This window comes from Nipponia nippon, unplaced genomic scaffold, assembly GCF_047370975.1.
Source record: "Nipponia nippon isolate SJK-2023a ecotype South Korea unplaced genomic scaffold, ASM4737097v1 scaffold_2, whole genome shotgun sequence".
NCBI classification, from domain to species: Eukaryota; Metazoa; Chordata; class Aves; order Pelecaniformes; family Threskiornithidae; genus Nipponia; species Nipponia nippon.
The window spans coordinates 72,803,604-72,830,766 of record NW_028262336.1 but is presented as its reverse complement, the minus strand read 5'-3'; the positions used below and the strand labels follow the sequence as shown (position 1 = coordinate 72,830,766).

Sequence of the window (27,163 nt, the reverse complement as noted above, 5' to 3'; positions counted from 1 at the left end):
AATCGCTCTGCAAATAAAAGTGCTTAGGTGGAGAAAAAAAAAAAAAAAAGAGAGAGGGGGGCCGAGGAGGAGGAGAAGAGCCGGAGCTGGAGCTTCTTCCCCGCTTACTTGTTTGTTTGTTTATCTGCTGAAGTTGGGGGGGGGGGGTCCTAAAAACGGGGGGTGGGGTGGGGGTGGGAGAGAGGCCAAAAAAATATGAGGCGTTCTGATGAAGTGAAAATTGACTGCGCTAACACGGCATGAAACTAAAGGTCAATGCAACTGTATCTTAATAGAGTGTCTCGAATCGAGGTGGACTATTTTAAATGCAGCTTGCTTTTGCTGCGCTCATTGCCATAGCAATCCTAACGCTCCATGTTGATGTACCATAAAAGCAGTAGTTTGAATTTCAAAGAACCTGCCTTTGAACTTCTCCCTGCCTGATTAGGCACTTGCGTGGTGTGGGTGTGAATGCGGGAGCGTGGTTGTGCGCGCCGGCGGGGCGCGGGGGGGGCGGGGGCAGCGCCCCGCCGGGCTTGGGGTGTCCGAGCCGGGGGGAGCCCGTCTGTCCGGCTGTCAGCCGCTCTGCCAGCTCCCGGGCTGGTCTACCTGGAAATGGTTTTCCTGGGGGGTGGGGTGGGGTGGGGTGGGGTGGGGTGGGGTGGAGTGGGGTGGGGTGGGTGACAGTCCGTCCTTCCCAGCGCTTTCCGACTCCCTGGCGACATCTCCAGCAGCACGAAAAACGCGGAAAGAAAAACCCTGAAAATCCTTGCCTCTCCCCCCCGCAACCCCCGAAAAGCAAAGCAGCAGCCTAGCAGCCTGCCCCGGGTGGGGGCACACCACACCCCCCCGCCCACGGGGGGTGCCTTGGGGGCCGCAGCCCCGCCGCGCTCCGCCGGGAGCTCCCCCGCTTATCCATCCTTCCATCCATCCATCCATCCATCCATCCCATCCCATCCCATCCCATCCCCGCCCCCGCAATGCCATTTCCCACACTCCCGAAATTTCTGAGCCCCTTCAAACTTGGCCACCGCCGCTCTAGCCTTTAAAGGGCCGAGGGCCAGCAGTAGTGTGTGGCGAGCTGTCTCCCAGCCCCGACTACAAAGGTAGATGATTTAAACAGTGTTTGCTAGGACCACGTTTCGCCTAGGAAAAGATGAAGTCTTTGATGATGGCCAACTCGGTGTCAATAAGTGGCTTTCTTTGAGCCATATTCAGATGGGAACGTCTTGCTTGCCAATTGCCATAGAAATCTTAACACACCATGAAGATTGTCCAAGCGCCAAGCCTTCCGTTCTGGGCTAAATTGCTTTGAAGTGGGGCAGGACGTGCACTGGTCAATGTTAACTCTATAGGGCGGGCAGGGAACACTAGGAGAGGGAGGCCGGGGGGGGGGGGGAGCAGAAAATAAGAAGGGGAAACTTGTTTTAGACACTCTATACAAGGTTCTGCTCATTGTCAGATATCTTTTATCTTTTATATTTCCCATGAATGATTCATGTCTCGGTGGCTTTGTGTCGCCCTCCTTTTCACAAGAAACTTCATTAGGGAGCTATAAGTTTTCCCATTGATTGGAGCCCTCATTTATGAGTGTTTTTCTGCTTCGTATGTTGGTTATTGTCATTCTGCTTGAAACAACTCTTTGCAACCTGTTTCACCTTTACCACGTTTAACAAAACTGACTTAAAAAACACTCTAACCTTTTGGTGAAACTGTTCTTGACATTTTGACCAGTCGTTTTCGAGCACTGGTAAATTACGGGGGGGGGGGGGGGGGCGGGAAATCATCCTGGGCTAGTTTTAGTTATTTTATTTTATTAAAAAATACAAAGGGGAAAAAAAAAAAAAAAAAAAAAGGAAATAATCCTGGAGGATGCTGACACACGACTGTGCCCGGAATCTTTCCAACAGCGGGTTTCACTCAGTTTTTTTTTCCCTCGAAAAGAGAAACGTGTGCCCTTACTCAGCTCCTGAAAACTCTTCCCCCCCCCCCCCCTTCTTTTTTTCATTCCCGTAATCTCCTGGCGTTATTTCTCGCCTGACCTGGCTCTGTATTTCAGAATAATCTTCTGGCCTACAGCTCTGCCACTCTCTCTGCTGCTGGAGTCCCGTGCTGTTTAACTCACCGGTGTCTGTAAGAGGAGACTGCCAGGAAGGCTGCTGCTTTTTTTTTTTTTTTTTTTTTTTCCCCAACACAAATATTGGCATTTTAATCGATCGGATTTGATACTGTGATGAGCTGCCCTTGGGAGCGATGCGTATATCGTGCGTATGAATGCCTGACTTTTGTCCGCGTCCTGTCTATCTGTCCGTCTGTCCCTCCCTGTCCCCTGCGCACGGAAAGCCAGCGGCAGAGCACCCACCCGCTCCCATGAGGGGGCACCCCCCCCGCGGCCCTGCGGGCCCCCCGCCAGGAGCCCGGCTGCCTCCAGGGCCGAGCCCCCGGGGGCGCGGAGCCGGCGGCGGCGGGGGGAGGCGGGGAGGCTTCGGCCCGGGCCCCCCCCGCCCCCTGCCTGCCTGCCATCCCAGAGGGAAACCCGCAGGAGAAGCGCTGGTACTCACACGTTTGGCCGGGAGAAGCCGGGTACCTCAGCCGCCCCCCGAATCTCCCGGTGCTGCTCCTGCCGCTATGGCTTTATCTGACTCTACCTACTGACCCCCGGGGGGGCGGGGGGTCTTTCGGTCTGTCTCTGCCCCTCGTCTGTCAGTAAGGCACATGCAATACATAGAAATAATATTTTTATTCATTTGCATGATCTTTTTTTTTTTTTCTTTTTACGGGGTTTACAGAGCTGAAAAAAAATTTAAATCAGTATTATTTTATTTAGGAGGTATCACGTGTCATAAAACTGATGGGCAAGTGTGTGACCCTACGTGTAGCAAGTACATAAAAATAGTGATATATATCCCCCCGAGCCATAGTTTATAAACCCTGCCATGTAGTAATGTATAGTGCAATCTGTTGTTGGAAAAAAAGCATAAATTAAAAAGTTCGTTTATAAAACAGCACCAAAATATCTCTAATAAGATTACATTACATAAATTATTCTTTAAAAAGTCCATATCTTACTTTATTATTTTCTACTTATTCAAATGGGCTTTGAAAAACGAATAAAAAGCAAACCGAATGAACTTTAAAAAATTATTTTCTATTCAAGTTTTCTGGTTGTTTTTTAAAGTAACGCCTGCTTCTTTAGATCCAACACAACGACATGAAGACAACGCTTAAAGGCTTCCAGAGTGACAGCACCATGCACTGTACTAATAATATAATATCTCTATGAACTATATATATATATATATATATATATGTATCAGCACCAACACACCGCACGGAGGACATGCAGGAAGAGTCTGTTTCACATTACATCGTTCATTCAAGTAAGCTGAAAAATATAATGATTTTTTTTTTTTTTTTTTTACAAAACCACAGCATCATAAACAACAATCTATCACCAAAATTAATAAGAGAATTCTTTGGTGTGCTCTGTACTCTTCCGGGGGAGGGGGGGGGGGGGAGGAAAAAAAGGGGGGGGGGGGAAAGGATGATGTCAGAAAATAAATTAATTCGACTGTACAAAATAATCGCGTTCACATACACGTTATTAACAATGACAAGACGACATCCACCATTCACGGCACACAAAACACATTTCCACAAGCCCTGGGGGAGGGGAGGGAGGCTGCCGCTTCTCCTCTCGGGGTCTCTGAGGAGGAATTAGTGCTCTTTAGTTTATTTGCGCCCCGCTCCTGACGGAGGGGCGAGGGGCCGGGGTGCCCGTCCCCCCTCCGCCCGCCCCGCAGCCCCTCGGCCGATGGGGGGGGGGGGGGGGGAGGTGGGGGGGGGGGCACCCCGACCCCAGCCCCCTCCCCCCACAGCCCCGTTTCTTGTCCCCCCTCCTCCCAGGTGACTCTGCCCGGCCACCGCAGGGGGATGGTGAAAAGCAAGAGTGCGCGCAGGCACCGGCTCGGCTGGAGAGAGGAAACAAACCGAATAGAGAGAAAGAGATAGATATAAAATAATAATAAAAAAATACCCCCTCCCGCGCCCCCCTCCCCCCTGGCGCTCGCTGGGACCGGGGAGCTGCTCCCCCCCCCAAACTGCCTGCACACGGGGCTGGAGGGAGCCAGAGGCAAAGTCTTCCTCTGCGAGACGAACTTTAAACAAAAATATTAATAATAAAGAGAGTAGTAATAATAATGGCAACCCCAAGAAAAGGGAAAATCGCTGTCAGTTGTCGTGTGGTGTTTTTTTTTTTTTTTTAGGAAAAAAACAAAATGTATCACAGTATCGCAGTTGTCAAATAGCAGCAGGCTTCTTTTATTCTCCGGCTACGTTTTAGGAGCCATACGCGTACAAACCGTGGAGGAGCGATCAGGGAGTGCTGCATCTTTTGTCTTTCCTTCCCTAAACCGTTTTCACATGGTTACGGCTAAGGGAAAAAGAAAGAGGGCTGGAGAGAAAACGCCAGGCGCGGGTGGGACCCCACGACTCGGGAGAGGAGCCAACGATTACAAAGGAGCTGAACTGCAAGAGGGGAAGAAAAAAATGCATTTATTTCCTTTTATTTTACGGGATGCGTAACCTGTCCTCGACTGGCTGGAGCTTCAGCAGGTGCTGCTGCACGGGCAGGAGGCCGCTGCAAACCCGGGGCTTTACCCAGGCTGAAGAGGAGGCGCTGGGCTGGCAGCTAAAGTATTTAGGAGCCGCTCCAGGGCACGGCAGGGCTCTGCCAGCTCGCAGCCTTCCCCCGGCTCCCTCCCTTGTCAGGAGCAGCACGGCATGGGCAGGCCGGGAGCCGGGCACCTCCCTTGGCACCGTCCCCCCGCACGGGTGGCTGAGATGGCCCAGCCTGGCATCGTTAATGCTTTTTCTTACCAAAAGAAGAAGGAAGGAAAAAAAAAAAAAAAAAAAAGAGGTCCGAGTCTCTTTAATTAAATTAGTTACCGTACAAACACCATAGGGTTTCGTACACGGAATAAATAGCGCGAGTCAAACCTGACGGCCCTTCCAGGCCGGCCCCCCCCGCCTGGCGGCTGCCGCTGCAGCCGGGACCGGCGCGGCGCGGCCGGGACCGCCGGCGGCTCGGCACGGCTCGGCACGGCCCGGCCCGGCTCGGCACGGCCCGGCCCGGCCCGGCCCGGCCCGGCCCTAGGGAGCGGTTCTGCCCCCCGAGGTCCTGTGGGGCTCGTCCCCCTCGGAGGCCGGGGAGGCGTCGCGGCTGGAGGGGGTGCGCGGCCGGCGGGGCCCCCCCCCGGCCTGGCAGACGTACCACTCGCTGAGGTTGGTGACCGGCGGGGAGAGGGCGGCGGAGCGGCCGCGGGGCGGCTCGGCGGCCGGGTCGGCCTCGGGGGGCAGCGGGCCGTCGGGGGGCCCCGCCGCCGCGTAGCCCTGGGAGCCCGGCGGCGGGGAGGGCGGCGGGGACTTGCAGTGGATCTTCATGTGCTTCCGCAGGGAGCTGGGGTGGGTGTAGGACTTGTCGCAGCCGCGGATCTTGCAGTAGTAGGGCTTGTCCGAGGTGTGGACGTGGGAGTGCTTCTTGCGGTCGCTGCTGTTGGCGAACTTCCTCTCGCAGCCGTCGAACTCGCACTTGAAGGGCTTCTCCCCTGTCGGGACACAGCAACGGCACCGTTACCGGCGGGCGGGGGCACGGCCCTGCCCGCCGCCCGCCGCCCGTCCACGGCACCGCCGCAGCCCCTCGGCGGCAAAGCCTCCCCTTCCCTCCTCCCCGCCCCCGCCGTCCCCTCACGACAGTCGCGACATACCCGAGGCTTCCGATTTGCCCCCCCCCGTGTTTCGCAGACCGTGAAATGTCGCCGGCGGCCTCCAAACCCGACGGCCCGGGCTGGCGGCGGCGGCGGCGGGGCCCTGCCTTGTTTGCCCTCCGCGGCGCTCCCCTCGCACACGAGAAACCTTCATTACCGCTCTTAATGACCAAGCCCAAACAAAACCTCTCAATGCCTTCGCCTGCGAGGGCTGGCGTTTGCCGGCGGCCTGGCTGGCCTGGCACATCTCCTGCGTAATCCTTTCCCAATGGGGCACGATGCTGCAGGAATAATTAGTTGGGGGGAAATCAAAGTAGCACCTGTTTAAGCACGGCGGTATAAAGGGTGTGCGCCCGGCCGCCCGTCCTGGGAAGCGGCGGGCGGGGGGAGCCGCCCGGGCGGCGGGGAGGGGGTAGCGGGCTGCTGTCCCGCAGCCGCTTACCTCGGGCTAATTTGGGTCTAAAAAACCCCCGGCCGGTCTATTTTAAGAGATTTACGCATTATTTAACGGTTAAAGGGGTTGTGAAAATCAGCCCGGGGCGGGTTTGCTTGGCTTCCCTCCCCCCCCCGACATGCCATACCCTGGGACATATACGTTCCGGTACGTATAGCCGTGCCCTGGACCGACCCTTCCCCGCGGTTCCCGAACAGGGCTGGGAAAACGCCTCTTGCTGAGAGAGCAGGGGAAAGAAAACGTGCCTGATCCCTCTGCCGCACACGGGCTGGAGTTTCTTCCAGCAACTTTTTCCTTCCCTGCCATGCTACACGTCAGCCCGGCGCAGGCAGGTCTGCACTCATAATCCTCGTCACGACTGTTGCGACTCTCGAGTTAAAAAAGCTGTCGGTTTAGGCATGGCTGATGCGTATTTTCAGATCTGTTTTGCTCTGAGCGCTCAAAAAGAAGAACCCAGCAGCTCGCTCGGTGGACATTTTCTCATTTTCACCAGGCGATTTTTACTGCTCCTTCCGTTGGTAAAATCGTATCGTGTTTAGCAAAATAATGACGGAAAAAGAAAACGATTTTTTATTTTTAAAACCCGGCTATTTCTCGGCTGTTACTATAGAAACGTGTGCCTCCGCAGCCTATTTACGCGTCAACTTTTTTAATTAAAACCGGCTCACCTACCAGCGAAGTGGTAGCACTAGAGAGAGCAAGTTTATCCTTAAAGAAAAAAAAAAATAAGAAAATGTATCTCGTGGGTTTTAAGCGGAGTTTTGACGTGCACGGGAACCCCCGCACGCCCCCACTCCCACCGAGACAAACCTCGAGTCACCTCGTTCGTTCATTAATTTTTTTTTCTGGAGAAATAAAGCGAATCTACCGAGGGTTTTGGCCGGTTTATACCTGTATTACCCCAAGGACGGAGGCCCACACGACCCGCTGCCGGCCCGCAGAGCACCAAGCGCAGCCCCCCCCCGAGAGATGCTCGGAGCCCCCCGGGATGCAGCGGGAGCGCAGCCGCTGCCCAAACCGCGTCCCCCCTCCCCGTCGGGGCTTCAGGGAAGTGCTTTTCCCCGTGGGGTCACGCGTGGGGACCCTCTCGGGCGCTGTGCACCCCTCGAGGGGCCGGGGGAGAGGGTCCCCCTCTCCCCTGCCCCGGCCCCTCGAGGGGTGCACAGCCCCCGGGTAGCTCCTCCTCGCCAGCCTCCGGATCTCGACGGTCCAATTCCACACAAATCCAGGAGCGGGGAAGGTCCCGGAGTGTCCCTGGCAGGCTGACGAGGGCGTCACGTCAGAGTTTAACCATTTGTAGGTGGTTTCAACCCAAGGAAAGGGGGCGAGATGCCGGGCGCCGTCCCCTGACTCCTCCCGGCAGCAGCAGTGCCGGCGGCTGGGGGGGGGGGCACGGAGGGGGCTTTGGTGTCACCCCCTTTATTTGGGGGGGGGGGGGGGAGGAATCGTCGGGGAAAAGCCTGACGAGCCTGAGGACCATCTCCGGCGAGGGGGCAGCGATTTGGGGGAGGGGGGTGTCCCCGTTAGGATGCAGCCCCCGCCGGGGGTGGGACAGCGATTTGTCCCCAAAACGGGGTGAGGAGCAGGGCGCGGTGTGCAGCTGCCGGGGTGATGCTTTCGAGGAAACGGGAGAAAAAAAACAAGCAAGCAAACGCCTCCTGAATTACCGACATACTCTTCTTCCTGCAGGATTACCAGAAACGCGCAAAATCCCCTAATGATACAATTACGGTGTTATTATCCCCCCCCCCCCCAAAATGCCCATAATAAACGAATAGTTTGTAAATCTCACCTGCTCCCAGGCTGCACATGACTAAATTAAAGCTGAGGCGGCAGAATTACAGTAATTAATCTGATAGGGACGGGCAGAAGGTTTGGGATCCCTTGTCCACCCGAGGGCTGTGCGTGGGGAGAGTCACGTCCCCTTCACCCTCCCGTGGACCTAGCTGTCATTCGAGAGGGTTGTTGCCCCCCCCCCCCCGAGGGCTGGTGTGTGGCAACGGCCTCTTCTGCGTGGAAATAACTTTTCCTCCATGGGCTCACACGTGGGGACCCTCTCGGGGGCTGTGCATCCCTCCAGGAGCCGGAGGACAGAGGTCCCCCTCTTCCCAGCCCCTCGAGGGGTGCACAGCCCCCGGGGAGCCCCCGGCTGCAAACTCCTCCAAATTTCTTTTGCAAGGGGCCATGTCCTACGCAGGGCCTTGGGGCAACGCTCGACCACAACTCAGAGATGCAAACTGTGCCCGATACATATTTAAGTTATTGGAGGGGGGGGCTCCTTTTCCCGCTGAATCCCTCTGACCCCCTCCCCCCCTTCAAGTCTCCCCCGGACTCGTTCCTTTCTCCCCCTTGGAGCTGGGATGGGGAAGGAGTTGAGGAGCCCAGAAAGGTCCGCGGTGAAGTTTTGTTTTCCAAATCAAGACAGATGGGGACGGCTAGATGACAAAAACACGGGCCTTCAGCATTTAACTCATTCCGCGGTGCCATTAACACACCACCACCCCCAAAAATGTGTCAGCCCCCCCCCCCCCCGGGAGACTTCTCCCCCCCCCGGCCCCGGCTCTGGGCGCAGAGAGCTGGGCATCCTCAGGTCTACGCAGCTCCATATGGGCTCATGCCTGACATATTCTGGAGATAAAAAATCTATAATCCTTTCTGCCATGGGCCATTTGGTTTTACATCGGAACAACACGTTGCACGGTCGCCGCTTTTCTCTTCCCGAGCAGCACACAATAAATCAAGAAAGCAATTACGGCAACTCCACTTCCTTAAGTGTCCTCCGAGGAATAATATTTGTCTACCACTATAAATCCCGGCTTCGTTCGTTTTCGGCAGAGTTTTCACACCCTGAGCGAAACGCGTATTTCGGGGGTGGCGAGAAAGGAGGAGAAAAGGGGAAAAAAAAAAAAAAAGAAGGAAAGAAAAAAAGACTCCAAGGTTCAAGCACACCCCGTAACCCCGAGCCCCTCCAGGAGCCCCGCAGCAGGCCCGGCCTCTCCCCCGGGGGCGCAGCTCCCTCCTCCCGCGGCTCCCGCTCCGCGGAGCCCCGCCGGGCAGCCGGGGCCGCTTTGAAGTTTCCTCCTCAGATCCACAAAGAGAGGGAAGCCTCCTCCGGCGAGCGCCTTCCCCCGCCCTGCCCCGGCTCCGCGGGCACCGCCGGCGGCGGGAGCAACCGGGGCAGCCCCGGCAGCGGGGTCGGTACCGGCAGCCCCGGCGGCAGGGGCAGCCCCGGCAGTATCCGCTGTCCTGGTAGCAGCGGCGGCGCCGGCAGCCCCGGTAGCATCGGTAGCCCGGGCAGGAGGGCACACACGGCAGCGGGGGTAGCCCCGGCAGCGGGGGCAAGCCCCGTAGCGGGGGTAGCCCGGGCAGCGCTGGTCGCAGGGGCAGCCTCGGTAGCGGGGGCAGCCCGGTAGCCCCGGTAGCCCGGGCAGCCCCGAGCGCCGCCGCCGCCGCCCGCAGCGCCGCGCAGCGCAGGGGAACTGCGCCCCCAAGAGCCCCCGCGGCCCCATCTCCGCCGGGCCAAGCGCCCCTCGCCCGGCTCCGTCCCCACCGGCAGAACCGGGCAGGAAAAGCAGAACCGCCGTCCTCCGCGGGGGGCCGCCGCGCCGCGCCGCGCTCCCCAGCCCTGGGGTGAGCCCCCCGGGGCGGCCGGGCCGGGCGGCCGCTCAGCCTCTCCTCGCTCGTCCGCAGAGGCTGCAGTTCCTCTCCCCCCTCCGGGCTCTGCCTTATTTACTAATGGGTGTATTTATCCGGCGGTGGCGGGGTGTGGGGAGGTGGGTGGCGGAGGGGGTGGGGAGGGACCTGCCCAAGGTGCGGGGGGGGACGACACACGCACGCACACGTTGTGTGCAGGGCAGAGGGGCCGGGTGCGTGTGCGTGGCTGTGTGTGCGTGGCCCGTGTGCTGCCGAATTACTTATTCATGAAAAAGTCACATGTCCGGCGGTGCGTAGGAGAGGAGGAAAAGAGGGGGAAAGGGGGGAGAAAACAACACAAAAAAGAAAACCCTTACAGAGGCGGCGGGGCGGGGAGGGGGGGCACCCACCTGTATGAGTCCGCTTGTGGATCTTGAGGTTTTCGGAGCGGGCGAAGACCTTCCCGCAGCCGGGGAAGGGGCAGGGGAAGGGCTTCTCTCCCGTGTGCACTCGGATGTGGTTGATGAGTTTGTATTTCGCTTTGAAGGGCTTGCCTTCGCGGGGACACTCCTCCCAGTAGCACACGTGGCTGCTCTGCTCGGGCCCGCCGACGTGCTCCACGGTGACATGGCTCACCAGCTCCTGCATCGTGCTGAAAGTTTTGGAGCAAGGCTTCCTACCGCCCGGCGGCGGCGGCGGCGGCGGAGGAGGAGGAGGCGGCTCCCGGTCGATCCACTTGCAGATCAGTTCTTGCTTGATGGGCTGCCGCATGTACCGCAGGAAGGCCCCGGCCGCCGCCGCCGCCCCGACGTGGGCATGGTGGTGGTGGTGGTGATGGGGGTGGGGGTGGGGGTGAGGGTGGTGCGGGTGCCCGTGGCCGGCCGCCGCCGCCGCCAAGTTGAGGCCGACGGAGCCGTAGCCTTGCAGCGCCGAGGAGGAGGCGGCGGCGGCGGTCCCGTAGTGCGCCTCGGCGCGCCCGTAGAGCTCCCCGGCGGCGGCCGCCAGCCCCAGCCGCATCTGCCCGTTGAGCGGCGGGTGGCGACCGGCGGGCGCGCCCTGCTCGCCGGGCGGCGGCGGGAAGGCGGCGTGCGCCCCGTCGGCCGCGCCGTAGGTGCCGGCGGCCGAGATGAAGACGCCGTGGGGCGGCGGGTGCGGGAGGTGGGGGGAGCCGGCGGGCGGGTGCTGCTCGCCCAGCGCCCCGTGCGCGGCGGCGGCGGCGGCGGCGGCGGCGGGCAGCTCCCGCCGCAGCAGGAAGTCCCGGCCCGCCGCCCCCCCCGACGGGTTGCCCGGGAGGGCGGCGGCGGGCGGCGCGTAGGCGGCGGCGGTGGTGGCGGCGGCGGCGGCGGCGGCGGCGGTGGTGGCGGCGGGCGCGGCGAAGGCGGCGGCGGCGGCGGTGAGCGCCTCGGGCGTGAGCTTGAGGGCGGCGGGCTGCGCCATGTGCTCGGGTCCCAGCGGCGTGAGGGCACCGCCGGGGTCGCCGCCCGCGTCCCCGGGGTGGAGGTGGGCCGCGTGGTGGGGGTGGACGTGGTGGTTCCCCAGCCCCGGGAAGCCTGTCATGTTCTGGTGAGGATGGGGCTGAGCCGCTGCCAAATCCGCTAATCTCAGTGTCGGGTTCCTCTTGCTCAAAGGGGGCTCCATAACGACACAGCCAAGCCCATCTACGCTCGCTGTTGTTATTTTTTTCCCTCTACCCGCCTTCAAAAACATGTATATATTAAGCGGCTCTTTAACTTCTTTTGTCTGCGCTCCTAACTCCGCGCATCCCCGGCCCCGCTCTGGCCGCCCGCGATTGGCAGAGCCCTCACCACACTCCGGCGGCGCGGTGGGAAATACGGCTCGGACACCGCGCCGGAGGGATTGGACGGATCCCGATGATTGGCAGCGGCTGGGGCCGCGCGATTGGCTCCCTTTCAGGCCGCCGGCGCAGCGGGGATCCGCCCCCGCCGCCCCCCCACCAGCCCCCCCCCCCCCACCGCGCCGCCCCCCGAAGTTGCACTTGCAAAACTTCGCGCGGGGCCCGACGGGGCGCACACAGCCCCCCCCCCACCCCCACACACCCCCCGGCCCGGCAGCGGGCAGCAGCTGCCGCTCCCCCGGCGCCGGACGGGGCTCCCTGCTCGGAGGCGCTGCGCCGCCGTGTTTACGTTTGCGGGATTTCTCCCCTCGGAGCAGCCCACGCGCGGGGCTGCTGCCGGGCTCCGCGCTCGGTTGCCTTCCCTTTCCACTTTTTTTTTTTTTTTGGAGGGACACCATTCATTCATGGATGAGGCGGGAAAGCACGCCCTGATGCAACACCCCCACACCCACCCCCACACCCACGCGAGGCCGGGGCTGTGCGTGCTTATGCCCAGGGCGGGTGATGGAAGGCAGCACTAGGGGAAGGCAGCCAACGTTTTCCTAAAAAGAAGGCGGCGGCGGCGGCGGGGGAAGGGAGGGGGATTCCTTGCCTTTAGAAAATAAACGAGTAAGCGGCCGGGGGGAGCTGAGCAGCGCATGTCGGGGAGAAGTTTTGGGAGCCCGCGCTCGCCGCCTCTTTGGGGGCTTCCCCCTCCCGAGGTGCCCCGCAGCCCCCTCCCGGGGGGCCCCGTCGGGAGAGCCGCCCCGCGCCCCGCGAAGCTTTGGGGTGCCGGGGAGGGAGGGGGGCGGTGGGCTGGGAAATGGGGGAGTTTCTGGCTGGGGGGGAGTCTGGCCAGGAGCTGCTGGCCTCGACGGAAAAGGCAGGAAAAGTGGGGGCTCCCCTAGAGGGGGGCAGAGGTGGGGGGGGAGCGGGGGGAACCGTCCCGGGTGGGGGGGGGGCGTGTTGGTCCTGGAAGGTGAAGCGCTTTGTGGAGCGCCGAGGCTGCCCCTTCCGCACAAAGGAGGATGCTGCCGTTTGGGGGTGCCGGAAAAGCAGGCTCGGGGGGTTCCCTGCCAAGCAAAAAGGGGGGAAAGAGCATTGCCGTGACTTTTCTCTGGGGCTGCGGGAGGAGAGGTGGCCTTTATTGATATGTCATCTGCTTTCCTTAGGCTGCTGGTCCCCCTGGGAATGCCTGGCGCTCCCGCGCTCCTTAGAAAGTGCAGGCAGGCTGCCTGTCCTTCCCTGCCTGCGGGGCAGCGAGGGACGCTCCTCCGCCACGCCAGGAGAGGGAACGGGGCGGGGGGTGCCAGCAGCGGACCCCCCCCACCCCTCCCGGCCCTCCCCGGCCACCTGATCCCCCTGACCACCGCACGTCGGCGGGTTCTCGCCGCTGCCCTTCGCAGAGCCACGTCCGAAGGAAGCCCCGTGCTGGTCCGGCATTTCCCGGGCCGGGCTCCAGCCCCCCCCCGCCGCGGGGAAAACTCGCAGGATTTGGCCCACGGCTTGCAGGGCAGGGGCTGTAGGAGCCGGCCCCGCGGGGAGCCCCGGCTTTCTCCCCCCCCACGGGGGAGCGAGACCTGCCGGTGCCCCCCCCCCCCCCCCCCGGAGCCGACCCGCTGCTCCCGGCTCGGCTGGCGTGGTGGGGGTCTCAGTGATGCTGCAAGGCAAGGAACGGGAATAAATAATCCCCGGCTTTTAAGAGGGGCTGCTCGTTGGTTTTATTGCACAGTAAAAACTTCTCCTCGCAAACTAGCCGCACATCTATACGCCTATTTATATACGTATGTTTCCTATACGTGCATCCAAAAAGTGCCCTCCTCCCTCCCCAAACTTCTGGGCACGTTGCTGGGCCGAGGTGCCGAGGTGTGGAATGGTTTGACGGGAGACGCTGCGGAGGTGAAGAACGGCGTCGCGGCTCCGCGCTACCTTGCGCACGCCTCCTCGTCCCGCTCTTGTTAAACGCAGCGTGATATGTATCTGTCATCGATTTAATATGTCTTAATTCAAATATATCCCCCCGATCAATTTCTTTTTATGAGGGGCTATAAAACAAAGAAAATATTTTATAGCTGGGTAATAGGCAGCTGACCTGCGACTGTGGGGAGGGAGGGGCTGGCCGAGACTCACGTGGAAATTCGCCCATTTTTAGGACGCCGGGAAGAGAAGGTGGCTGCCCGGGCCGGGGCAGTTTTGGAAGATGCCAGCTGCAAAAAGGGCCGTGAAGAATTTAAAGCCCATTAACTCACCGACCCCAGCTCAGGCCCAGGCTGCCGCGGCGCTGGGGGGGGCTGCGGCGGAGGGAGGCGGGCGGTGACCCCCCCGCCCCCCCGCCCCAAACCCCCCGGCAGCGCCCGTCGGGGGTCGGCCCCGCTCCCGCGGCGGAGCCGGCTGCGGAGCCCTCCCGCCGTGCCCCGCTCGCCGCAAACCCGCCACGGGGACACCGGGGGAGGCTGCGGAGGCGGGGTGGAAGCCTGGAAGCCCTCACATAGGTTTCGTGAAGGTTCCGCTGGAAAGCGAGCTCCGGCTTTAGGAGGTGTTTAGCTGTAAAACGTTGCGCTGTAGGCTGCATTATGTAAATGTATGCTAATGATCACGAACTCCATTTACAAACAATCGTCTTTAATGCACGTCTTATTGATAGTTAGGGAGCGGGGAGCAATATTTTATAACGTGTAAAACATTCTTCTGGGGAGCCGTTCGGCAGCGAGCACGATTCCCGCTTCCCTCGGCGAGACCTCCAGATCTCCCCAAATCTGCTGAAATAGCTCACCACCCGCCCGACCCGTCGCGGGTGGCTTTCTTCGCTCGTGGGGCTGCCGGGCGGCGTGAGGGGGCCTGTGGCGCCGTTCCCTCCGCGGACACGCGTGGGACCGGCGCTGGGTCCGGCCGGCATCAGGCGGGAGCGCCCCGAGTCAGGCACGGCCCCGCGGCGGCCGAAGCGGGGGGGGAGTAGCCCCGGTACCCCCCGCCCCGCCCCGTCGGGGGGACAGCAGGGACCCCGGGCGGGGATGGGGGGGGTCGTGGCTGCCCACGGGCCCGAAAGGGGGAGAGCGAGGGGCGATTTGGCGTCAAGGCTGGGGCCAGGGGATGGATATTTTATACCCTTAAAAATAAACTCCTGCACCCAATAAGCGCCCGTTTCTCGTCGCCTCACGCAGCCAAGTGGGAGCCCGAGGGCTGGGACACGGTCCCGAGAGGCTGCCGGCGCCGTGCCCGCCGTCGGGGCTGCGGCGGCCGTCGAGGCTGCCGGGGCCGGGACCCGCCGCGCGTTTGGGACGGGGACTTGCGGGCGCCTGCTAATGTTTGGGAGCTGCCATTTTCAGTGCGCGCCTCGCCAGAGAAAGTGGGCTCTCCGCACGTCCCCTTCGTGGATTTGCTCAAATAGGAGCAAAACAAGGACAAAAATTTCCATCCTTCAATCCGTGTATATATATGTATATGCACACACATCTATATTTATGCATACAGAGAGAGGAAGAGATAAAGAGAGGCGGCCTCAGGAAACCCAGGCCAAATTTTGCTCTGCGCTCTCTCCCCCCTTCCCCTCTCTCTGTAGCTGAACGTCACCGTTGGAAGAAGCTGTTGAGATAAATCAAATAGTGACACTTTGACGGCTTTACTTGTATAAGCAATATGGTTACCATATGGCATTGTTATTTATGAATGACAGCATAAATTGTATTACAAAGTCCATCGCGCTTTATTGGGAAGCTGCTCCCCTGCCTCTCAGGTTTATGTGGGCACCTCCAGGCGGGAAAAGGTGCATCTAACAAAACGCGGCGGTGCCGAGGCAGACCCCGTTCCGGGGGCGCCGCGCCGGGGCTGCGGAGCGAGGCGCGCAGCGGGGGCAGAGCGCGGGGCGCGCAAAGTCCGCGGCCTTGCGCCTCCCTCAGCGGCGGCCGGGCCGGGCCGAGGCACCGGCTGCGGCTGGGGCTGCGGCTGCGGCTCGGCCCAGGTTCCCGTCCCGAAATCACCGCCGCGCCGCTCCGCGCCCCCCCGCCTCACGGCACCGCCGCCCGGCGCGGGGGCTTACACCGCAACCTCGGCTTTTACACACATATATATATATATGTAAGTGCAACGGAGAGAACAATAAATATTAACGGCACGAAAGCGAGGTGCTCCTTCCTGCTGCCCCCGCCCTGCCTCGCGGGGTTTTTTTTGGGTTTTTTTGTCTTTTTTTTTTTTTTTTTTTTAAAGGCATTTAAAAGTTACAGCTTTGGCTGAGATTTTCATTATTTCCCCTTTTTCTTTTTACATTACGCTGCCGGTAGAGCCTGACAAAGAACTTTTGTCCCGAAGCGTGTTTTACAGAGGGAGGCTACAGCACAACACATGTGGTCTTCACGGGTCATAGGTCGAACGGCCTAGAAGTGCCTCGGATCGGCACCATCAAAGGTAACCTGCAACTTAATATCCTGTTGATGAGCTTGTTGAATTTATGAGTGTCTGTGATACAGACAACGGTGCGAGCGATTCCGCTCAATTGGCCTCTTCTTCCCAGGCTGCGGGCCGGCCGCACGCCCCCTCCCCGCCCCGCACCTCGTCCCGTTACTCCGGGGAGAAGCCGAGGATGAATTGGGGGGGGAAAGACCCCTCTCTTTCCCCCCCCCCCGCCCCCGGCCGGCCCTTCCTCCTCTCTTTCCACCCGCGGGCAGAGCCCCCGGCCGCGCCGCAGCCCGCGCCCCCCGCCGCGGCGCCCTCGGCTGCCCGGGAGGGAGGGAGGGGGGCAGGGAGCAGCCGCCCCATCGCCCCCGGCCCGGCGGTGGCGACCCCGCCGGGGAAAGGGGCGAGAAGGCGAGGGCGGTACGTGCGGTCCAGGGGAAGCAAGAAATTGCTCTCGCTCGTCCTCACCGTCCCCGTCGCCCCCCCCCCCCCCCAGCTCCCTCCGCATCAGCGGCCGGCAAGGATAAGAGTTTTAAAGAAAATTTCGGAAAACTTACAAAGAGGGGAATGCTTTCCCGGGAAAGGCAAGAGTCCTGCTTGCTCTGCAGGTCTGGCACCTCCAGGAACCTGTTGAAAAACTTCCTTCAATAAACCAGTTTAGCCCCGACTTTGGGTGACCGCTTGCTTTCCTCCCTCGAAAGCTGCCGTCAGCCGAAGGCTGCGTTTCTGGCGGTGGCCCGGCCGGCGAGTGCGGGGCTGGCTGCCGGTGCCTCGGCCCCCGGCCCCCCCCGCTCCCTTCCCTTCTTCCCCTGTGAGATGGGGGGAAAGGGGGTTTGCGGTTCGGAGGGAAATAAAGCGCTTCTCAGGAGGGACGGCGCCGTGACTTTGAACTTGGATCAGCTCCTCTGTTTCCTGCAGAGAGAGTAGGGCTGGAGCCCTGAAAGAACAGCGGCGCTGGGCCGGCCCGCGGGGGCTCCGGCTGGAATTCACCGCGTCCCCCCCAAGCGCCCCGCCGCCGGCGCCGCCGAGCGGGCAGAGAGCGGGGCGAGGGGAGGGGAGGCAGGGAGGGCAGGGAAGGAAGGAAGGAAGGGAAGGAAGGAAAAGAAGGAAAGGAAAAGAAGGAAAGGAAAGGAAAGGAAAGGGGAAAAAACGAGAAAGAAATAAAGAAAGAGAAGAATAAGAGAGGAAAAGAAAGGGAAGGAGGGAAAGGAAGGAAAGGAGGAAGGGAGGAAAGGAAGAAGGAAGGGAAGAAGGAAGGAAGGAAGGAAGGAAGGAAGGAAGGAAGGAAGGAAGGAAGGAAGGAAGGAAGGAAGGAAGGAAGGAAGGAAGGAAGGAAAAAGAGAAAACATAACAGAGAAAAGATAACAGAAAAGAGAAAAGAGAAAAGAGAAAAGGAAATAAAAGGAAGACAAGGGATAAAAAGGTATGAAAAGGGAAGAAAGGGAAGAAAGGGGAAGAAAGAGAGAAAGACACAGAAAGAGAAAGAAAGAAAGAAAGACAGAAAGAAAGAGAAAGAAAGAGAAAGAAAGAAAAAGAAAGAAAGATAAAAGAAAGAAAAGAGAGATAAAAGGAAAAAAGAAGAACGAGGTGAAAACCCAGAAGGTAGGTTTTTGTATGAACATTCACTTTTTTTTTTTTTTTTCCCCCAAAACAGTATTTTTAACTGGGAATTTTCCTGGACACTTTGGTTCCCTTCCTAATCTCAGATGTAGTAACTTCTTTTAAATTTGGGGAAGAAAAAAAAAAAGTGTATTCAAGGGTCTAGTTGTCCGTACGGTTTTTTCACTAAGCTGGAGGCAGGCGACAGAGGAGCCCAAGCTTTCCTCTCCCCACTCGGGCTCTCGCAATGCCCAGCAGCGGCGGCGGACACTGCTCAGCTCCCCGCCTCGGGAACCTTTCAGGGAAGGAAAGCAGAATTTGTTCGCGGTCTGTCCCTGGGAGCCTGGGGGGTCAGGACAAGGCCAGCATATGCTCCCAAGCTGCAGCCTGGGGAGGCGATATCTGGGGAGCAGCCACTCCTGCCTGCAAAGGCAGGACCGAGTGACGGCGTGGCGAAGAGGAGAGGGCTGTTGGCATCAGAGGTGTAGCTCTGCCTTGATATTCAGTTCATCTTCTAATGCCCATTTCGGATTAGAAGGAATCCCGCTTCTTCCCGAATTAAATCCTCGCCTTGTTCAAAGAGCAATGTCCGGTACTGGCACATTTCAAGCCACTTTCGGACAGGCTCGGAAATATTTTAACTATTTCGTGACAGCGAAGGGGAAAACCTTATTTAAACAACCCTAGCTGGTGGGCAGTGTTACCTTTTCCTTCCTTCCGTCCGTCCTTCCTTCCTTCCTTCCTTCCTTCCTTCCTTCCTTCCTTCCTTCCTTCCTTCCGTTTATCTGTCTCTCTATCTATCCATCCATCTACCTACCTACCTACCCGATACCTCTCGCTGCAGAAGCCCTGCTCGGAGGCTGGGTCCAGGTTTGAGGGTGCCTGTGCCTGGTGCGGGGTTGAACGCCGTGAGGAGCCAGAGGAGGAACGTGGCAGGGAGCATGCCAAAAAAGCCCCCCCCAACCACCCAGACCCCTCAATTTTGGGTCGCTTCTCCGCCAAGCACAGAGCCGATGGGGGTGGAGACGCAAGGTTAAGTGCAGGACGGTTAAGACGACAAATGTTATGGCGGGTTTTAATTTTTACAAAGCCTTATTTATTGGTAAGCTGCTGGCCCCGGGATGATTATTTTTCAGCCACTACAAAACAAACCGAAGCAGGGGCCAGACATGTATTTACTGGAGGGGGAGGGGAAGGGGACTTGTTTGCTCTGTGTGTGTGTGTGTGTGTGTGTGCGCGCTGGCTGTATGCTTTTTTATTCCTGCCATGTAAGAATCCGGTTTCCACATAACAATGGCAGGGTGGGTTTCGGGGTTGGGGTTTTTCTCTTTCGGTTTTGTTTTTGTTTCTTTTTCAAGAAAGGGAAGAGACAAGGAAAACTCCTGAAGCATCTGCTCTCGGATGCACACTCACACCACAGGCAGATCGACTCCTCTGCTCCCGCACGAGTGGTTTAAAAGCCCAAACAACCAGGGCGACCGTGCCCTCGTCTATTTTCATTTTTTATTTTATTTTATTTTATTTTTCTTCCCCCAGCCGCCAACGCGACTTTTATCTGATTCCCCCCTCGCTCCCTTTATCGCTTTAATTTGCTGGAGCCGAAAAGGGGGAAGGGGCCGCAGGATGGGCGAGTTCCTCCCTCCCTCCGCCACCACCTAAAAAACAAAAAAAAAAAAAAAAGAAGGCAGCCCCCCCTCCCCAACCCCCTGTTTATGTTTTAAGCCCCTCGCTTTGTTTGTTTGCCTCCCGAGGCAGGATCGCATGGCCAAGCGCACATCGATATTTTCCGTGCGTGTGGCTCGCCGCGCCTCTCCCCCCTCCACGCCACCCCTTCCCCTCGCCGCGGGGGAGCCGGGGGGGGGACGACGACCCCCCCTCTCCCCCCCCCCCCCAAAAAAAAAGCCGGCGGCGGTGCCGGGCTGAGGGCGGCCCCCGGTGCCGAGCGGGGCCGGGCCGGGCCGGGCCGCGGGCGGCGGGGGCCGGGCGGCGGCGGGGCGGGCGGCGGGGCGGGCAGGGCGCGGGGCGGCGGCGCCGCCATTAGCCGGTGACCGGGGGCGCCCGGATGGACGGGGCGGCTCGGGCCAATGAGCGGGCGCCGGGAGAGCGGCCGGGCGGCGGGCGAAGGCGGCGTCGGGAGAGGAGCCGCCAGTGCGGGCGGGGAGAGGGAGAGAGGCCGGGGGAGGGAGGGAGGGAAGAAAAAGAGGGGGAGTGAGGGGAGGGGGAGAAAAATAAAAAGCCGCCGCCTCAGCAGCGCCCACCGAAATAAACAGCGGAGCGAGAGGGAGCGCGGGCGCGGGCGGAGCGGGGCTGCAACTCCGCCGCCCCGGCCGCGCCGCTCCGGCCCCGGCGCTCCGCGGCCCCTTCCCGCCCCCCGCCTCCCCTCCCCACCCCCACTGCCGCCCTTATTGTTTTTAATCCGCCTCCGGCACCCCCCTTCTCCCCCCCCTCCCCTCCCCACGCCCCTCCGCGGCGGCGGGCGGGGGCGGCGCGGGGCACCCCCCCACCCCCCGGGTCCCTTCGCTCCGTGGGAACCCGCGGCTGCAAGTTTTTTCTCCGTGAGAGACACGGCTAATGCCCGGCGGAGGATAAAACGAGAGAAGGGGCCCGGGGAGCGGCGGGGGGCCCGAGGCGGCGGGGAGGGCCGCGGCCGACGCAGGGAGCGGCGCGGGGCCGGGCGGGCGGGCGGGGGGGGGTCGGGGGCGCTGACATCCCGGTGGCGGCGGAGGGGGGGGCGGCGGCGTGTGCGAGTGTGTGTGTGTGTGTGTGTGTGTGTGTGTGAGAGAGAGAGAGAGAGAGAGAGAGAGTGTGCGTGTGCGTGCGTGTGTGCCGCAGGGAACGGCGAGGCGAGCCTTGCCCCCCCCGTCCCCGTCCCCAGCCCCGTCCCTCCCCTGCTCCCCCTCCCCTCCCCTGCCCGCCCCCGCCTCAGCTCCTTTAATACACTTTGGTTCTCCGCTCGCCTTTGGACTCTGCTCTGCCTGGCTCCCGATACGGCTCCGGCGGCGGCGGCGGCGGCGGCAGCGGGCCGGTGCGGGCGCGGGCGCAGGCGGCGGCGGCGGAGGCGGGGGGACGCGGCGGCTGCCGGGGGGAAGCGGCGCGGAGCGGCGGCGGCGGCGGCGGCCCCGCGCCGGGCCGGGCGGGCGGCGGCAGCCCCGGCGGCGGCGGCGGTAGCGGGGCGGCGGCGTTCCCGGAGCGGCGCGGACCATGCTGCTGGACGCCGGCCCGCAGTTCCCGGCCCTCGGCGTGGGCACCTTCGCCCGGCACCACCACTCGGCCGCGGCGGAGATGCAGGACCGGGAGCTGAGCCTGGCGGCGCAGAACAGCTTCGTGGACTCGGCGGCGGCGGCGGCGCACATGGGCGCCTTCAAGCTCAACGCCGGGGCCCACGACCTCTCCCCCGGGCAGAGCTCGGCGTTCACCTCGCAGGCGCCCGGCTACCCCGCCGCCGCCCTGGGGCCCCACGCCGCCCACGTCGGCTCCTACTCCGGGGCTCCCTTCAACTCCACCCGGGACTTCTTGTTTCGCAGCCGCGGCTTCGGGGACTCGTCGCCGGCCGGCGGGCAGCACGGCATCTTCGGCCCTGCGGCCGGCAGCCTGCACCACCCGCACACGGACGCTCAGAGCCACCTCCTCTTCCCGGGCATCCACGACCAGCACGGCCCCCACGCCTCCCAAAACGTCCTCAACGGGCAGATGCGCCTGGGCTTGCCGGGGGAGGTGTTCGCCCGGTCGGATCAGTACCGCCAGGTCTCCAGCCCCAGGACTGACCCTTACTCGGCGGCTCAGCTGCACAACCAGTACGGCCCCATGAATATGAATATGGGCATGAACATGGCAGCCCACCACCACCACCACCACCCAGGTGCCTTTTTCCGCTACATGCGGCAGCAGTGCATCAAGCAAGAGCTCATCTGCAAGTGGATCGACCCCGAGCAGCTGAACAACCCCAAAAAAAGTTGCAATAAAACTTTCAGCACCATGCACGAGTTGGTCACCCACGTCTCGGTGGAGCACGTTGGGGGACCCGAGCAGAGCAACCATGTCTGCTACTGGGAGGAGTGTCCCCGGGAAGGCAAGCCCTTCAAAGCGAAATACAAACTGGTCAATCATATCCGAGTGCACACGGGAGAGAAACCCTTCCCCTGCCCCTTCCCCGGCTGCGGAAAAGTTTTCGCCAGATCAGAAAACCTCAAAATTCACAAAAGGACGCACACAGGTAAAATTCGGGTTTCTTTCGGCAGATTCCCCCCCTCTGCCCGTGCCTATAGATATACGTAGAAACAGGGAGAGATAAAATGACGAGAGTGGTAAAATAAGGATCCCGCTTAATATTTTTTTTCCCCGCTCCCTCACACGGCTGCGTTTGTTTTGGTTTCTTCCCCACCAGCATCCCCCCCCCCCCCCCGCCCCTTCCCAGATTTCGAAAGGACATTTTTACTCAGTTCTTTTCATTTGGGGGGTGAGCGATGCAAGATCCGCGCCGAGGCTCGGCGGGGTCTTTGCGCAGAAACGCGAAATCCAGCGCGAACTAAATCCTGCCGTCCTGCTAAAAGCCGGGGAGACGTATACGGAGATATATACACATACATAAAGCGCCCTGTACGTTCGCAAGGCGCGGCGGATTGGCATATAACTTCAGCGCTTGTCAGCGTGGCTTTCGTGTCGGGCTAGCGCGCGAGAGAAACTATATAAATACGTGCAAAATCCGTCCTTAGTCCAAAATCCAGTTGGAAGTGGCTAAACGTCCCTTTCTGGGAATGCTTTCCATTAAATTTAAATGGTGTGAGCAAGGCAATAAAATTTTCTCATTTCAAAAAAAAAAAAAAAAGGAGTGTTTTTAAAGTCCCACTCGAGGTGATTTAAGGTGCTTTTGCAACAGTTTATTAAATTATGTAATAGGGAACAGAGGACTTGAGGCTCGGAAGCTTCCACCCAAATCAGGTGGAAGAGGGGTGAGGGAGCCCGGGCTTCTCCCGATGGAAAATCGCCCGAGCCGAAGGGCAGCAAAAATAAACGCATCCTCCCGCCTCATCTATTATTCATTTACTGCTCCTGCCGGCTCGAGCCGTGCCAGACCATTTCATACAAGAGGGCCAAATATTTTAGCGGCTTCCACTCTAAATATTTACCCGGAGAAAGGCTAAAAATCTCGAGGCCTATTGTTTTCTCAAGTGCTAAGCCCGATGCGAGGTGCGAGACGAGCTTTAACAAGGTTTAAAATTTGAGAAATGTGTTTGCATGAGATGCCCGCACCGAAGTCATTGTGTCTGAGCGGATGTCTTTAAGAAACAATTTAGGTGCTAATGGAATTTAATGTTAAATGCTTCCCCCTTCAAAGGCGGGGGGATGTGGAGTTCTCACCTCCAAATTACTCCCCGGCATTTGGAGTCCTGGCAGCCGGGCGAGAGGAATCCCTATGAAAATTAAATGAAGTATTTTACAGACGTTTAGTTTTCCCAGCGGATGTGCGTTTATCTCGAATATCCATGCACGAAACAATCTGCCCGGCCTTAAATCTGCCGGTAATGGTTTCCACTTTAACAGGATAGCGGATTTGGTACCGAGGCGAAACGGCTCCATGCCTTTTTTTTGTTGCTTTTTTTTTTTTCCCCTCCCCTTTTATTTTTATCGCCTTCCTTCTTCAATCTCTTTCGGGGCCGGCACCGGTCGAAATAAACCCAGGCTCCCCAGAGGGCCGGCAGGCAGGGCGCCGGCCCGGGGGTGCCCGGGGTGGGGGGGTTGGTAGGAAAAAGCAGGCGGCGGCCGGGCACCGCCTCGCTGCAGGGCAAAGCGGCAGCGGCGCGGGAGCCGGGGCGAGCCCGGCCTCTGGCTTCGGGAAGCGGCCGGGCGAAGTTGCTGGGAGCGGGGGGCCGGGAGAGGAGCGGGGCCGGGGGGGGAAGGGCCGGGGGGGGGCTGCGCGGGCGCTGCGCGGGTTTTGCGCGGGGCCGGCCGCGCTCAGCCCCGCCGCTCTCTTGCAGGGGAGAAGCCCTTCCAGTGCGAGTTCGAAGGCTGCGACCGGCGCTTCGCCAACAGCAGCGACCGCAAGAAGCACATGCACGTCCACACCTCGGACAAGCCCTACCTGTGCAAGATGTGCGACAAGTCCTACACCCACCCCAGCTCCCTGCGGAAGCACATGAAGGTACCCGGCCCCGCAGCCGGCGGCGGGAGGCGGGAGGGCGGCCGCCCCGCACCGGGCGCCCCGTCGGGGCGGCGGGCGGCGGGCGCGGGGCCCGGGGGCGGCGGCGGGCCGGGCCGGCGGCGGGGGGCGCGCCCGGGGGGCGGCGGCGGCGGCCTCCCCGTCCCCCCTCCACCCGGCCGTGTTGCCTTTGCCCCCCAGGTGCACGAGTCGTCCCCGCAAGGTTCCGAGTCCTCCCCGGCCGCCAGCTCCGGCTACGAGTCCTCCACCCCCCCGGGGCTGGTCTCCCCCAGCGCCGAGTCGCAGAGCACCAGCAACCTCTCCCCGGCGGCGGCGGCGGCGGCGGCGGCAGCGGCGGCGGCCGTGTCCGCCGTGCACCGGGGAGGAGGCGGCGGCGGCGGCGGCGGCGGCAGCGGCGGCGGCCACAGCGGCCTCTCCTCCAACTTCAACGAGTGGTACGTGTAGGGCCCCGCCGGACTGCTCTGCAGGGCCCCGCCGCGCCCTCCCCGCCCCGGCGGCGGCGGCGGCGGTGGCGGGAAGGAGGGAGCGGGCCCGCCGGAGACGGGAGATGCCGCCGGGAGATGCCGCCGCACCCGCGGGCAGCGAAATGACGGCCGAGCTGGATGGGGACGGGGGGCCTCCCTCTCCCCACACCCCTCCCGCCTCCGGGTCTTTATTTTTTTTGGCGGATTTTTTTTCCTTTTTTTTTTCTGCCTGAGAACATTTTGAACCAGAAAAAAAAAATTTCTACGAAAGTACGTGCTGAAAAACGCTAAGAGAATGAGTCAATCAATAGAGGAACGGAAAGGGGAGAGAGAGAGAGGGGAAAAAACCATCCCCAAGGGCCACCGACACACCACCCAGCAAAAAGCTTCTCGAGCCGGCGGAAAGAAACTCTCCCTCCGGAGCCTCCAGACAAAAGATCAGAGACTCAAACTCCTCCGGCCCCCGCGCCTCCCCGCCCGCAGCAGCCGGCGCCCTCCCGCCCCCCGAACTCTGTACATAGCGGCCCTCTCCTGCCTCCGCCGAGGTGGGGAGCGAAGTTTTCCTGGATTCTTGGTGTATAGAAGTTCGTCCCGTTTGTAAACCGCGGATTGGTCCCCTTCTTCTTCTTCTTCTTCTTTTTTTTTTTTGTTTGTTGTCTTTCTTTTTCTTCCCCTCTCCCTCCCCGAGAAAGTGATGGACTTGTTTTCTTTTCTCCCGCTCCCCCTGCCCGCCTCCCTCTCTCCTCCTTTTTTAGTTCACCCGTTTAAAAAAAGTAACGTGGAAGAAAAAATGGTTTCTTTTGTAATTGTGATATCTTGAATATTGTGTTCCTTTTTAAGAGGCAACTTGATTGTAAACTGCATTTCAACTATAGACTGGGGAAGAAATACCGTGCCAAAGTCGCCATTCTGTTACTCACAGACACACACACGAACAACAACGCTTGTGAATGTATTTTTTCTGTTAGCTGGGTTTACATGTGATGTTTTAGTGCTTTTGCAAGTTCAATTTGTTAGTTCCTGTTCGGAAGATTGTGAGGAAAAATAAACGTCGTGCCGTTAGCTTTTCCGTAATAACACCCTTCCTCCTGTAAATACCTGTTACCATATTTATCCATTTGTAATTAAATTATGGTATTAACTTGCTACAGAGGAAACAGTATTTATAAAGAATGTTTCTTAACTATAAATATGTACAATTGTGAGCATAAACTGTTTCAGATTTTTTATTTGAAGGTTTAAGTGGTTTCATCATTTCTTGTGATATGTTTTGAGAGTAATGCATACAGAAATATAATAAAACGTGTTGAAACTGCACGACCTGTTTCCTTTTTATGCCAAGGGCTCTCTGAAACCTGCTGTAACGCATGTGAGGGGCTGAGCAGAGGCTGCAAAACAAACGCTTTTTAAAAAAATCCGCCGGTTTCTGGAACACGAGGATTTCTTCCAGCTGGGCTCCCCGTCCAGAATAAAAAACAAACAAACAAACAAACCAACCAAACAAACCCAAACATTTTGGGAAGCCTCCGGGCTAAAAGAAAAGGGTGAGCGTTTGCATCTTCCCCAAACGACTTGCAGGGCAGGATCTCCTTTAGGAAGAGCTTTGCGCGGCAAGAGCGCGGCTCCCTCCGCCTGCTGCCGTGCCCGGGTTTAGGCTCCTTCTCCCGGTGGCGGCGCGGCCGGGGGCTCAGTGCCCCCGCGGTGGCAAAGCCGGGCGCTCCGGGACGGAGGTGGCGGGGCAAAGGCCGGGCGCTGAGCTCTGCGCAGGGCTGCTTTCAGCCCTAAACCGCGTCCTTCTGCGCCTCCCCGTATTTTTGGTAGCCTCCATCCAGCCCTGGAGAGGAGAAAGTGGCGATGCCCGAGAGCTCACATTACCCTTCGAGCTCTTTTTCTTTTCTCTCTCGCTCTCTGTTTCTCTTTTTTTTTTAAGCCCGGGGAGCGGTTTGGGCTGTCAGCCGTGCTCAGCGAGGGAGGGCCAGCCGCTGGGCGATGCCTTTCCCGGGGTGCCGGCCCAGCGCTGCGCTCGGCGGGCGCCGTCGGGGCCCGGCCGGCGGAGCCTCCCGTTTGGGGCCGGCAGGCAGCGGCTCTCCGGGCTCACCCCGCCGCACCGGGACGCCTAAGGAGAGCGTGAGAGCAGCCGGGAAATCGTGGAAAAAACTGGGCCTCGCCAAGCCGCCGAAATACGCCCTGCGCCGCGGCAGCGCTGTGAGCGCGGCAGCGCTGTGAGCCGGGCTCCGAGCGCCCTGCGGTGGCTGCGCTGCCTTCAGCGGCAGCTGGTGCAGGCAGGGAGAGCCTTTTGCTCCTCACACCCGGCCGACCCCATCCCCGCCCCCCCCCCCCCCCCCCCCCCGCTCCGGGCCAGCCCTCGGTTTGGTTTTTTCGGGCTTTGTCCCCCGTGTTCGAATAGCAACAGAGGTGTCCCGGGCCGCCGGGGTGGGGGGAGATAGGTGGGGAGGTGAGGCTACGCGGGGCCCTGCTTCTGGGGGGAGGTGGGGGGTTACCTACACCCAGGGGGAGGGGAGGAGGGAGCGAAAGACCCCCCCGTCCCGCCGCTGCCAACGAAGTTTAGCTGCGGAGCGGAGACGGAGCTTCCTCCGCGGCCGCGCCCCTCCCAGCGCGGCCATCCCCGCGCACACGGCAGGCTCCCCGGGCAATCAAACGGCTATTAAAACCTAATTTATGTCCGGTAATAATATTACGCCAAAAAAATATTTATTAAAATCATTGGCATATGCCGCCTGCCCCTTGGAGAGATCCGTGGGAAGTGCAGCTGCGAGGAGCCCTCTTTGTCCTGCCGGCCTCCCCGCAGCCGAAAAACCAAACGGGGGGCCCGCTTCAGAGCCCGGCGCGTGCTGCCAGCCCCTGCCAGCCCCCGGCTGCCCAAATCCC

At 60.3% G+C, this 27,163-nt stretch overlaps 2 protein-coding genes across 2 annotated transcripts; one reads left to right on the top strand and one right to left on the bottom strand.

The window, feature by feature from the left end:
- Nucleotides 1-5,130: 5,130 nt before the first annotated feature.
- On the bottom strand, nucleotides 5,131-11,538 carry ZIC5 (Zic family zinc finger 5). Its single transcript, XM_087758742.1, is given in 4 exon segments — nucleotides 5,131-5,585; nucleotides 10,242-11,120; nucleotides 11,123-11,208; nucleotides 11,210-11,538. Coding segments are annotated over 4 exon segments (1,749 nt in total).
- A 9,316-nt stretch (nucleotides 11,539-20,854) lies between these two features.
- Nucleotides 20,855-25,518, top strand: ZIC2 (Zic family zinc finger 2). The gene is made up of 3 exons (XM_087757542.1): nucleotides 20,855-21,866; nucleotides 23,629-23,792; nucleotides 23,991-25,518. Exons 1-3 carry the CDS (start codon nucleotides 20,855-20,857, stop codon nucleotides 24,252-24,254), a joined length of 1,440 nt encoding a protein of 479 aa, XP_087613668.1. The 3' UTR covers nucleotides 24,255-25,518.
- The last annotated feature ends 1,645 nt before the right edge of the window (nucleotides 25,519-27,163 follow it).